The 14,435-nt window shown below is 36.8% G+C and overlaps 1 protein-coding gene across 3 annotated transcripts in view; it reads right to left on the bottom strand.

Annotated features, from left to right (window-relative positions):
- Positions 1-14,435, bottom strand: part of DTWD2 (DTW motif tRNA-uridine aminocarboxypropyltransferase 2) — a 542,198-nt gene that overhangs the window by 431,957 nt on the left and 95,806 nt on the right. For all 3 annotated transcript variants that reach the window (XR_015250695.1, XM_086705715.1, XM_025924832.2), the window contains exon 5: positions 1,862-1,990. Coding sequence is in view for 2 of the 3 variants with exons in the window: in XM_086705715.1 (XP_086561841.1) it covers positions 1,862-1,990 (129 nt within the window). In the remaining variant the exon portion in view is untranslated. The remainder of the gene's footprint in view (positions 1-1,861; positions 1,991-14,435) is intronic.

The raw sequence follows: 14,435 nt of genomic DNA, 5'->3' as shown, positions 1-14,435 counted from the left end.
AATATGACATACAAATCCACAGACAATTCTTTTCAGAACCCAGAGAAGCAGAAGGGATAAAGTTTCAAATCCAAAGCCAAAGAATATTACATTTTTCCCCTCAAGATTTGAGCTTTTAATGGGTCCTTGGTCTGATGTTGGCTGATCTAGAGTTTTACATCAACAAAAAGGAAACTACAAAGATTGTGCAGAAAGCAAGTTTAAACAATAGTGCAAGTTTATTGTGCAGAAAGCAAGTTTAAACAATAGTGTAAAATAAGCTGTAAAATAAGATACCTAGAAACAGTATATTATCTGTGTTCAAGAAGGTATAAACAAAAAAGAGAAAGGACTATAGAGGTGTATTAAACGCTATGTCAATGGTTAGGTACATGGGAGCAGATGGCAAGGTTACAGTGGAGGGAGAAAGTCAGGGAACACTCTCTGCTCATTTGGAATAAAGATCTAGGGCCCCTCATGATTTTTTTTTTCTCAAAGGAGAGAGAACAGTGAAAGAGAAATTGCCTAGACCCAGTACAAAGTCTACTTACACAGATCACATAGGAAAAAAACCTACTCAAGAAAGCCTACTTCTTTCAAAAGAAGGAAAGCCTCCAACTCTGCAGAGCATTTTTCATAGCTTAGGGTAGGGAAGAGGGAAAAAGCAATTCAAGGCTTGCTTCTGGCATTCTTTCACGCTCTGTGTTCTGGGGGTCTTTTGTTCTTTTTCTTGGTAACCAATTCAGTTACTGTGACCTGAGCTTTTATCCATCAATGAAATTTCCTCAATGAGTAAGGCACATTCTTATAATAATAGTAACCATAGTGTATAATGAGAGAGAGAGAAAGAAGGCCGGAATAAGTACTATGTGTGTGTGTGCTCGTCAGAAGGGAGAGTTATAAAACTCCATTTAGTTACGCTCATTATCCTCTGACTTATCTTCTCAAGTTGTATTTATCGAAAACCTTCCTTCGGTGATTAAAAAACCCTCACAATTTTTTATTTTGCTATTCTTTCTTCTTTGGCCTTAAGTGCAGTTTCCTACACACTCCAAAAGACTAAGACATTTGTGGGCTCATTGAACGTTATTCTTTACTGATGATTAATTATATATGAAATCATCAGGCTTTCATGGAAATTAAATAAAATGATGATTGCAGGTTATAACCTTTTCATATTCTGCAGGTGTTTTTTCTCAAAAACTTGTCTTTTTTATGCTCTCAGCAAGTAGTTAATAAGATACACAGAAAGTTGGTACATTCTCAAAAGCACCAATGCAAAAAAAAAAAAGTTGTTGTAAAACGTTCTTTTAATTAAAAAGAAAAAAAGTTGTGTACAAGAAAACACAAAATCCTAAAAGAGAAATACAAAATAATAAAAGAAAAATCTAACAGAAAAACTGTATTTAATGTTGTGCTACTTAAAGGCAATTTAGCTTATTATAAATGCTGTTTACACAGCTTAGAATGAATATTTAAATAACGCAATCTGGGGTCCGTGAGTTCGAGCCCCGCGTCGGGCTCTGGGCTGATGGCTCGGAGCCTGGAGCCTGTTTCCGATTCTGTGTCTCGCTCTCTCTCTGCCCCTCCCCTGTTCATGCTCTGTCTCTCTCTGTCCCAAAAAAATAAATAAACGTTGAAAAAAAAAAAATTTTTTTTTTAAATAAATAAATAAATAAATAACGCAATCTGGATGCTGAACTAACACAGAAAAACACCAGAGGGGGAAAGAAGGTTATAACAGTACACAAATTTCTATTACAGATACACTCTATTTGACACTGGAGCTGCAAATTTCATAGGTTATGCATTTCTAAATTTCTAGATAAAATCTAACCAAACTGCTTACTTTCAAAAACAATATAACCTTCCAAAGACATACCTCCTGTATATAATCATTTTTCTCCAAAATGGAAAGAGCAGCAGCTGCACATTCCAGGGTAGAAAGGCACCTATTAGTCGGTTGTGTCCGAATTACATACTGACTAGAAACGCTAGTTTTTAACTGCACCTGAAACCAAAACACAGAAAAACAGAATGTAAGTTTTGTTTTAAATTTAAAATTATACAGTCTGTGGGGGTGCCTGGGTGTCTCAGTCGGTTGAGCGTCCGACTTCAGCTTGGGTCACGATCTCGCAGTTCAAGAGTTCAAGCCCCGCATCGGGCTCTGTGCTGAAAGCTTAGAGCCTGGAGCCTGCTTCGGATTCTGTGTCTCCCCCTCTCTCTGCCCCTTCCCTGCTTATGCTGTCTCTCTCTCTCATAAATAAATAAACTTAAAAAAAATTATAAAGTCTGTGTTTTAAATACTAGTTCACTTCCTTCCAAAATCGCCAGTTTAAAAATACTAAATGTATTAATATCTTCTATACATAATATCCTCTAGTTATTGTTATTGTTAAATACTGAGAGTACAGTTACACATATATCTCACAATGAAAATATAACCAGAGTATATGCAAATTACTACAAATCATAAATTAAAAGACTAATAACCCCTTCCCAGGAGGCACAAGTGCGAAGACACCGCACCAAAGAAAATATAAGAAAGGCAAATAGGTACATATAAAAGCGCTCAACACAAAGCGCCTGGGTGGCTCAGTCGGTTGAGCAGCCGACTTCAGCTCAGGTCATAAACTCACGGTTTATGGGTTCAAGCCCCATGTTCGCTTGGTGCTGACAGCTCACAGCCTGGAGCCTACTTCAGATTCTGTGTCTCCCTCTCTCTCTGCCCCTCCCAAGCTCATGCTCATGCTCTCTCTGTGTCTCTCAATAATAAATTATTAAAAAAAAATTTTTTAAGTGCTCAACACGACTAAATGCAAATTAAAATCACAATGAGATAACTTTTCACACTTGCTAGAACAGTTAAAATCAAAACGACTACCACCACCAAATGGGGAGAATATGGAGCAAATGAAACCCTCATGCACTGTGGTAGAAGTGAAAACGATTTAATCACTTTGGAGAATTGACAACTGGGTTTTTTATTGTATGGTTTAGTCTTCCATTGTTTCTTAATATAGACTGACAGGGGTATGCCTGTATGGGGGTGAGTGTGTATAAAGAGATGTGTGTGCCCACGCACACACACACACAGGTGACTGACACCTTATGACTGACAGTCAGAAATGGGAAAAGCAATAGAAAACCAAATGTCAACATTCTGGCCTTTTGATTCCTATTTTAATTAAATGAAACTCAAGTAATCTCACACTCATAAAACCGTATTCCTAGCCACACTGTGAAAAGAATCACACTTAAGATGTGTGAGTAGGTAAGAATTTAAGTTTTTACTCATTAAATATGTAAACATGTGGAATGAGGGGGTGGTGTCTAACTCTTACCACGTAGTCACTTAATAAAATCAGGTGTTGTCTCTCATTTTCTGGTATCTCTGAAGTTCTAACAGTCTCTCATTCCTTTACAGCATTAAAACTGTCCTGTCTCTGGACCCTTGTCCCTCAGTCCTCTTCCTCCCTTGTTTCTCTGAATGCATTTTGTCCCAAGAATTCTCTACAACTTGTATCCTTTCTCTCCTCAGAAGGTGTAAGATAAGGAGGACAGGAAGAGAAGGGGAAGGGAAGGGAGAGGGAGAGGAGTAAAGTGGGCATCATAAAAGATTCATTACAGGGGAACCCGGGGGCTTCACTCAGTTAAGTGGTGAAGTGTCCGACTTCAGCTCAGGTCATGATCTCATGGTTCATGAATTCGAGTCCCACATCGGACTCTCTGCTGTCAGTGAAGAGCCCACTATGGATCCTCTGTTCTCTCTTTCCCCTGTCCTGCTCGCTCACATGCTCTCTTTCTCTCAAAAAATAAATTTACATACATACATAGTAAATAATAAAAGATTCACTACAGAATGTGTTTAATTTTGGAATACATTCTTTAAAACATATTTAATAACATTTCAGTTAAAATCACTCTGCATTTCTACCAACGTAAAAAGATGGAAAACGGAGGGAGGGAAGAGATGGAGAAAAATGGTTGAGAAACTGCAATGATCAAAGAAAGCCCATGATTAAATAACTGTAAGAATAATTCATAATGCTGATTAACTGTAATTACCAACTGCTTTGATATGTCATCAGGTCAACTAGAAAACCGAGCACAGCCAACTACTGCTTTCAATATTCAGTTCCATCACTGGAGAAATTTATAATAAACATCTGATTACAACAAAATCGTTGGGAAACATGAAAAATTCACAGTGATTTTTGTTTATTGGAACAAATTTGATTTTTAAAAAATAAGTTTGGAAAAACCAAAATTAAAAAATATAAAAATAAATTAAGAAGAAGTTTTTTATTTCAGTGAGTAGCTTTACTTCTTACCATGGCCCACATGACTGCATGAAAACTCAGAATCTGAAATTTATCAAGTGTTAGAAAACTTCAAAATGTCCTTCACAAATTATCTCTCCAGGAATTATCCAGTAACCGGATATATTAAGAGTAAATAACTAAAGTCTGTACTATGATTAACAGACATGTTATATAGCATGTTAATGGGATCTTCTCACAACGTCTATTATGCACATGTGCTGTATCACCTTCATCACATTTGATATGAGTGGGAACAAAAAGAAATCCTGTCAATCCATCTTCTTGAGAAGTCATAGGCACAATAATAATTTGTCAGAAAGTGACTTGCCTTTTTTTTCCTTAACTTTTTTTTATTCTTTATTTTTGAGAGACAGAGAGACAGACCATGAGCAGGGGAGGAGCAGAGAGAGACACAGAATCCGAAGCAGGCTCCAGGCTCTGAACTGTTAGCACAGAGTCCATTGCAAGGCTCAAACCCACAGTCCGTGAGATCATGACCTGAGCTGAACTTGGAAGCTCAACGAACTGAACCACACAGGTGCCCCAGAAAGTGACTTGTCTTCTTAAATAAAAGTTCAAGGAAATCCGAGGCAAAATTTACAATTCTCAGAAAAGAAAAAATTAAAATTTGATGAAAGTATGAGGCTCTATGGAAAGACCAGGATTTTTATATCAAACCTGACAATAGCTAACCACTTAGTTTCAATAAGGTCATTTTGCTTCTCAGTTCCTCTTCATCGACAAAAATCAGATACATGGACCTGAGGGTGTAAAACCTAATCCTAAGATTACATATAATATATATTATTAACTATAATTATATATTAATTACATATCACAATACAATTAATTATATATTAATAATTTCAAGTTATAATATGATTGTTGTAATATTGATATATCATATTATATAGAAACTTAATTTCCAAATATCAGAAGCCATACTGATTCAAAGAACACTTCAGTAATTTTGATCTTTTTGGAACTTGGTTCTCCAAGGGTTTAGACTGTTTGAGTACTCTTGCTGTAACTTCTTGAGGAACAGGAAAATCAGTGCTGGGTTTAGAATTCTACTGGTATGGATTCTAAGCCTATACTGTAACTCCCATTTTAGAAACACCCAACTCTTCCAGTTCTAGATCCTGCATTCAGTCTTTGCCAATGATTCCCTGAATTGCCTAAAATTTGAATTCCTGGAAACACTTGTTGTTATAATGCCTTCCTTTCTTCTCTAACATTAAATCTTCAATATATATTTAATATATAAGAATACCAGATAACATACCTAGGAATAAATCTAACCAAAGAGGTGAAAAATCTATACACTGAAAACTATAGAAAGCTTATAAACTGAAGAAGACACAAAAAAATGGAAAAAGATTCCATGCTCCTGGATAAGAAGAACAAATAGTTAAAATGTCAATACTACCCAAAGCAATCTACATATTCAATGCAGTACCTATCAAAATAACACCAGCATTCTTCACAGAACTAGAACAAACAATCCTAAAATTTGTATGGAACCAGAAAAGACCCCGAATAGCCAAAGCAATCTTGAAAAAGAAAACCAAAGCAGGAGACATCACAATCCCAGACTTCAAGCTATACTACAAAGCTGTAATCATCAAGACAGTATGGTACTGGCACAAGAATAGATAATCAATAGAACAGAATAGAGAACCCAGAAATGGACCCACAAATGCATGGCCAACTAATCTCTGAAAAAGCAGGAAAGAATATCCAATGGAATAAACACAGTCTCTTCAGCAAATGATGCTGGGAAAACTGGACAGAGACATGCAGAAAAATGAACCTGGACCACTTTCTTACATCATACACAAAAAATGAACTCAAAATGGATGAAAGACTTCAATGTAAGACAGGAAGCCATCAAAATCCTTGAGGAGAAAGCAGGCAAAAACCTCTTTGATCTTGGCCGCAGCAACTTCTTACTCAACACATCTCCAGAGGCAAGGGAAACAAAAGCAAAAATGAACTGTTGGGACTTCATCAAAATAAAAAGCTTCTGCACAGCAAAGGGAACAATCAGCAAAACTAAAAGGCAACCAACAGAATGGGAGAAGATATTTGCAAACAACATATCAGATAAAGGGTTAGTATCTAAAATCTATAAAGAACTGATCAAACTCAACACCCAAAAAACAAATGATCCAGTGAAGAAATGGGCAAAAGAAATGAAAAGACACTTCTCCAAAGAAGACATCCAGATGGCCAATCGACACATGAAAAAAATGCTCAACATCACTCATCATCAGGGAAATACAAATCAAAACCACAGTGAGATACCAACTCACACCTGTCAGAATAGCTAACATTAACAACTCAGGCAACAAGAGATGTTGATGAGGATGTGGAGAAAGAAGATCTCTTTTGCACTGCTGGTGGGAGTGCAAACTGGTGCAGCCACTCTGGAAAACAGTATGAAGGATTGTCAAAAAATTAAAAATAGAACTACCCTACAACCCAGCAATTGCACTACTAGGCATTTATCCACGGGCTACAGGTGTGCTGTTTTGAAGGGACACATCCACCCCCATGTTTATAACAGCACTATCGACAATAGCCAAAGTATGGAAAGAGCCCACATGTCCATCGATGGATGAATGGATAAAGAAGATGTGTATATATATACAATGGAGTATTACTTGGCAATCAAAAAGAATGAAATCTTGCCACTTGCAACTACGTGGACGGAACTGGAGGATATTATGCTAAGTTAAATTAGTCAGAGAAAGACAAATATCATATGACTTCACTCATATGAGGACTTTAAGACACGGAACAGATGAACACAAGGGAAGGGAAGCAAAAATAATATAAAAACAGGGAGGGGGACAAAACATAAGAGACTCATAAATATGGAGAACAAACAGAGGGTTACTGGAGGGGTTGTGGGTGGGGGTGGGCTAAATGGGTAAAGGGCATTAAGGAATCTATTCCTGAAATCATTTTTGCACTATATGCTAAGTAAATGGATGTAAATTTAAAAAATAAAATTTAATAAAATTTAAAAAATAAAAAAAAAATAAAGGAATAGCAAATAACAGGAGCACCTGGATAGTAAGTTAAGCATCCAGCTCTTGATTTATAGGCGCAGGTCGTGATCTCATGGTTCGTGAGATCAAGCCCTGCATCGGGGTCTGCACTGACAACACAGAACTTGCTTGGGACTCTCTGTCTCCTTTTCTCTCAGCCCCACACCCCTCCCTTTCCCTTTCTCTCTCTCTCTCTCTCTCTCTCTCTCAAAATAAATAAATTTAAAAATAAAACAAAAAAGAAATGCAAGATAATAGTTTGATGGCTATGATCACTGTTCAGATGCCTTCAAAAAGGGCTTTTTCAAATGTCTCCTTCCTAAGTACATCTTTAGCTTGATATAAATGTCTTATATCATTAAAAGTCTGGGTGACATAGCATGTGCAGTGGTTTAGTCATTGCTTTTAGGGCCACAAAATAAGTACGTTATCCAAGGAAATAACATGCCATGGCATCTCTGAATAATAAAACATACGCATTTTTAAAATAACTTACTATTATATTAGTTAATTCTTTTATCAAACAAAACACACTAAAATAAGACCTCAAAATTAAATTTTAATTCATACCTCCCATCCCCACAAATGTTATATTTTTATAATTTGATGGCAATTATTTGTTATCTGTGCTCAGGCGAGCGTCATTACTCCATAAAACTATTGTGCTTCTCAATTATTAAGAGTCACAAAACTTTCTAATCACTTGATCAGCTTGCTTACAGGTTTCTAGGAAAAGCAATCTACTTCCCAGGCATTCTGAAACAACTCTAGTCTGGAAAAGGCTGAAATAAACTCCCTTTTAATAGCATCCTGAAGTCTTCACCACTGGAAGACACACATAAAAACCCTCCTTTCTGCAGCAGCCTTTCTTCTATGACTTTCCACAAGCAAGATTCATCATCTGAGCCAATGAGCAAACCTCTGAGAGGCAGAACATCTTTTCTCCTAGCCTCAATCTTTCAATCCCTTTCATTCCTTTCATTCCCTTAGTTTAATTCAACAATACGATCTAACAGTTGGAAGAGCCCAACTTTGGCATCAGACAGTTGCCAGATCTGACACAGACTGACCCACGTATGTTCAAAGTTTTACGCGCTTACTGGACACTAAGTGCCCTTCCAGATAATGTACTCATATTGTCTCTTTTAAGACTCACAAACACCCTGTGAAGTAAGTACTACTATGATCTCCATTGTACAGAGGAGGAAACTGAAGTGCAGAGGGTGAAGTTAAGTAAGTCAAAGTTCTAAAATCAGTCGTGGTGAAGCAGATACGTGAATCTATAAAACCTTATTCAGGAGTGGAACTCTTATCACCAGGCTAATAATTAAAGGCTAGGCGAACCTCAACACATGAAACAAAAACAACAAAGCTATTCTGTAAAGCAAGACTAAGGCACCCCCTCAAGAATTTTAGGGTTCTTCTGAACATCGTTTTAACAACACTGATATAGAAGGAAGCGTCCTCTACCCAAGAGTGAAAAGTACTCATAAACATCAGTGTCCATGTCTTACTCCAGCCCTGCTGCACTCTGAAGCCTGCAAAACTTTTTCATAGGGTAGAGATTTCAGGATTAATGTTGAAACTCAGGAAAACTGATAAAAATAAAATTAAAATAGGCATTAGTTATAGATAAAATGGTAATATTAGTGCTACTTCCTAAAATACATGATTATTTGTCTTTTTCTAGGATGGCTTGAGGAATTTCATCTTACAACAGAACCTCTACGGGAAAATCTGTTTCCAAAACAACAACAACAAAACACTTATAGAATAGATTTGGTTTAAAACTTAGCACTTTCTTATACATCAAAATGAGAAATAAAGTTACGTGCTAATTCTCCAACATACAAAAACTTTCATGTTAACCTGGAGAACTGCCCTCTAGTGGAGCTTATTAAAATTTAAGCCTACAGGGTTCGAAAAGATCTTTGTCTTAGGGTCAAGTGTTGAATAAAGTTTCCTATCTTTTCTCAGATAAAGCAGTGATGGAAATGGCAGTTTACAGTAAAAAGAGTAGGGCACCTGGGTGGCTCAGTCAGTTGAGCGTCCAACTTCAGCTCAGGTCATGACCTCAAGCTGTGAGTTCGAGCTGTGAGTTCAAGACCCACATCAGGCTTACTGCTGTCAGTACAGACACTTCAGACCTTCTGTCCGTCTCTCTCTCACCACCCCTCCCTGCTCTCTCGCTCTCTCTCTCTCAAAAATAAACATTAAAAAAAATTGTCCAACTTAAATATGCTTACAGATATGCATTCTTTCATATTAGCTTTATATCAGTTTATATCCTTTATCAAGAAACTTAAATTAGAAACTTACTTAGGATATGAGAAATTGATGAACCAACTAGTCTTATCTAAATAATAATAGTCAACTTTCTAATGTCTTGCTAGTCAAACATTTCTCACCAAAGATAAATTTCATTTAAGAATTAGCAGCTCTGGGGCACCTGGGTGGCTCAGTCAGTTGAGCATCTGACTCTTGATTTCAGCTCAGGTCATGATCTCACGGTTCATGGGTTTGAGCCCTGCATAGGGCTCTGTGCTGACAGTGCAGAGCCTGCTTGGAATTCATTCATTCTCTCTCTCTCCTCTCCTCTCCTCTCCTCTCCTCTCCTCTCCTCTCCTCTCTCCTCTCTCCCTCTCTTCTCTCTCCTCTCTCCCCTTCCACTGCTTGCACTCTCTCTCTCAAAATTAAACAAACAGGGGCACCTGGGTGGCTCAGTCGGTTAAGCGGCCGACTTCAGCTCGGGTCATGATCTCGCGGTCCGTGAGTTCAAGCCCCGCGTCGGGCACTGTGCTGACAGCTCACAGCCTGGAGCCTGTTTCAGATTCTGTGTCTCCCTCTCTCTGACCCTCCCCCGTTCATGCTCTGTCTCTCTCTGTCTCAAAAATAAATAAACGTTAAAAAAAATTTTTTTTTAATTAAAAAAAATTTAAAAAATAAACATTTACAGAAAAATAACTAGCAGTTCTATCTGTTTCAAAAGCTGTCATGGCTTCATAAATGGCTCTAGAAAAATGAATCATCAATTAGGCCGGGTGTGAAATTAAGCACACATTATACTATTACTTCATAAGTTCGTTTGCCACCTAAGATTTTTATTTTAAAATTTACTCTGTGTTAAACTGTATGATATTTTATTGATTAAAAACATTTGTCTCTTCTGTAACTTCAAACCGAAATAATGTGTGTGGACTGGGAGGCAGGGAAGCACAACTAAAAGCATGAGATGGGAAGCAACACACACCTACATTTAAATCTACAGAAGAGTGATATGACCTCCAGCAAGTTTCTTGAACTCTCGGAGCCTAAAACATTAACAGCTTTAAGGAGCTGCCATATACAAAGTGTTGAGCAACAGCTGCATACAATAAGCACTCAACACAGGTAAGGTGTGGATAAGGGTGGTGTCATGGGAATGAGGATGGCAGCACTGGCGATATCCAATGTTTCCTTCCTAATTTAACGACTAAGGGCGAAGCTCTCAGCTTTACCGCAATAAAGCCACACGAGGAGCCTGGCCAAGGGTGAGGGATGAGATGGAATTTAGGACAGAGCCAGAAGTCAACTTTCACAGGATGGAAGGAGGAAACCTACAGAACAGGTAGGGAAAAAGCAGACTCGGAAGCAGGAGAGATAACGAGAGGTTTTACTGAATCCCGGAGAACAAGTTATCTGGGCAGATAAATAAAATATTCCTAGAGTTACAAGCCTGTAAAAAAAGAAATGCAGAAATATTTTCACTAAAAATATACTTGCAGACAAGGAATATATTAGGTTTTTACTCTTTCATCTTTTAAGTATGTGAGCTGAGCTTCAATAAAAAAGTGCAATCATCACTGAAGTTATTAGATCTTGTACCAAATCTTTACATATTTCTTTAAAACATTCCCACACAACCCTATATAACAGAAAAGACAGACCAGAAATCTGTTAGAGTTTTTGAAAATCACTTTTAAAAGAAAAAAATTCCATTTCTTGCATGATCTTGCATGAGTATTCTATCTGCCTAATGCTTTCAACATATTTTCTTATCTTCCTCTTCCTCTTCACATGCGTGACTTATCTGTGATGTTTAAGTGATTTTACAACAGTGCAGACATACATAAAAAAGACTTAGTCAACAACAGGATTGTTTCTTTGAACAATACAGAGTTCAGGACACCTAAACAGTAAAAAATTACGGGTTGCAAAGTATCATAACTGCTAAGACCTGACTTGATTTATACATAATAATTTGACTTTTTGTGTACAACTGAACCAAATACATTCTGTATTTTATTGAGCAACATTGCAAAAAACCAAAATAAGAGGAGACATACACTATGTTCATACCATGGAAAACTAAATATTATACAGGTGTTAATTCTCAAAATTTGACTTACAAGTCAATTAAATTTCAATAAAAATCTGAAGAGGTTTTAGTGTAGTTTCATGAAACTGATTCTGAAATTATGTGTTAATGCAAAGCGGAAAAAATACGAAGATATTCTAGAAGAACCCAGCAGAAGAACTTGTTCTACCAGTAAGACCTAGCGTAAAGCAACATTAATTAAGGCAGTGTGGAACTGGCAGAAACGTACAAAGCAACAGAAAAGAATTTAAAGCAGAGAAATATACTCTCACATGAGTGCACAAGTGATACATGACAGAGGTGGCACTCCAACACAGTGAGTTCTGTACTGGCATTTTCAGTGAATGGTGCTGGGAAAATAAATGTGCAAAAATCGAGACAGCCAAATGGGAGGGGGAAAAAGTGAAATTAGACTCACATCTCACACCAAACACAAAAATCAATTACAGGTAGATTAAATACAAACATAAAAGATAAAATTCCAAATTTTTAGAAGGTAAGATGAGAATATGAGAGGGAAGAATGAATGCTGTAACACAAAAGACGCTAACTTGAAAAAAAGAAAACTGACAAATTCAACAGCATTAAAATCTAAAATTCCATTTACAAGAACACAGTATAAAAAGAGTGGAAAAACAATATATTTGCAATATATACAACTACCAAATGATGGCTGAGATACAAAATATATAAAGAACTCCTGGAAACAAACAAGAATGAAACGCAAAAAGCCAAAAGAAAAATGGTTAAGAGATGTAAGAAGCACTTCAACAAGGCAAAACTAAGATATAAACAGAAAGGGGACAAACCATAAGAGACTCTTAAATGCAGAGAACAAACGGAGGGGTGCTGGCAGGGTGTTGGGTGCAGGGATGGGCTACATGGGCGAGGAGCACTGAGAAGGGCACTTGTTGGGATGAGCACTGGGTGTTATACGTAAGTGATGAATCACTAAATTTTACTCCTGAAACCAATACTACACTATAGGTTAATTAACTTGAATTAGAAAATTTTTTAAATAGTAATAATAATAAAATAAATTAAAATAAATTAAAAATGAAAAAATAAAAATATATTTTAAAAAATAAGCAAGCACTTCAACAAAGAGTACATCTAAGTGGCTAATACACATATAAAAAGGTGTTAAATCACATTAATAATCATGAAAAAATTAAAACAAAATGAGAAGATACTACACACTCATCAGATTGGCAGAAACTCTGTAACACTGACATCACCAAAATGTTAGAGAGAACAAATGCCAGACATCGCTGGTGGGAATGTAAACAGTTACAATCACTTTATAACACTTTGGTTAAATCTAGTAAAACAGAAATTATGCTTAACCCATGACCCATATATTTCATTTCTAGGTATACACTGACAGGAACTCTTGCATATGTACATCAAGTCATATGCACAGCAACATTCAGAGCATCACTTATCATAATAGTTCCAAGCTGAAAACAACCCCAATGTTTATCAACAATAGAATGCACAGTGATAGGAGCACCTGGATGGCTCAGTCGGTTAAGTGTCCAACTTCAGTTCAGGTCATGATCTCACAGTTCCAAGTTCGAGTCCTGAGTCGGGCTCTGTGCGGACAGCTCAGAACCTGGAGCCTGCTTCAAATTCTGTGTCTCCCTCTCTCTCTGCCCCTACCTCACTTGTGTTCTCTCTCTCTCTCCCTCTCTCAAAAATAAATAAATAAACTTTAAAAAAAAAAAAAAAGGAACGCACAGTATGGTTCAAAACTTGGGCAAAAGTGGATCATTTGGGAATACATATATCTATAAATAAAAAACAAAGAGATAATTATGATAGGGGTCAAGGTACTGTTACCTTTGGCCGTAAGAAAGAAGGTAGTGAAAGAGGTACTGACATGTGGTGGAAAGTGGGTCTGAGCCTTTTGGGGTGCCAACAATGTTCTATTTCTTGACTTGAATGGCAGTTACAATAGGATTACGTATTTCTTGCCTCTAAACATGGTGTATGCACATCTTAAAATAAAACATGCTGTTAAAAATTCTCATGATGAGCATTAGCTGCATAAATACTCCTTCTTTATCACTAGAAGTTTTCTCTGCTATACAAAACACTAAAATCAACAGAAAACAGAGGATAGTTGTTAGTAATTAGCTGTATGACCTTGGGCAGGCTACTTCGGTTACAGGGTCTCACTGTACTACTAAATAAAATAATTGATTTAAATCTATCTCTGAGATTCTTTCAAGCACTAAAATTCTTGGCTTCTCATTATCTCCCATCACTTAGGTAAACACTATCAGGGCCCTGATTAAATCTCATGTTTATTCTCTCCACTCTTCATTGTACGGCAAAGTGGGAAAAGTTGCATATGCAATATCAAATACATGTATGTGCAAACATAATATTATTTCACTATTATGTAAAGAACAATAATCAGCCAAACTGTGACCCTGATCTCTACTGTCTTGTCAGCCTAAAAGAGTGCTAGGAATGTAAATAGCTGCTGACTGATAAATAAGTTTTTAAAACTCAAATATGCAATGATCACTCTGTCTGACAGCTGAAAAGGTGCTAAGAGAAATACAACATGCATTATATTTTACTTTTATTAAGACCACTGTCCATTCAAGTGTAGTCAACATACTGAGATGTTAGCTAATGCCTATACTTGCTCTGTTCATTTTCTCAGACTATTTAAGAATGCTAGTGAAATCCAAAAAGTGAACCGGT

Source organism: Puma concolor, chromosome A1 (genome assembly GCF_028749965.1).
Source record: "Puma concolor isolate L17-30 chromosome A1, mPumCon1.1.hap2, whole genome shotgun sequence".
Taxonomy (NCBI): Eukaryota; Metazoa; Chordata; class Mammalia; order Carnivora; family Felidae; genus Puma; species Puma concolor.
This window is presented reverse-complemented; position numbering and strand designations above follow the sequence as displayed.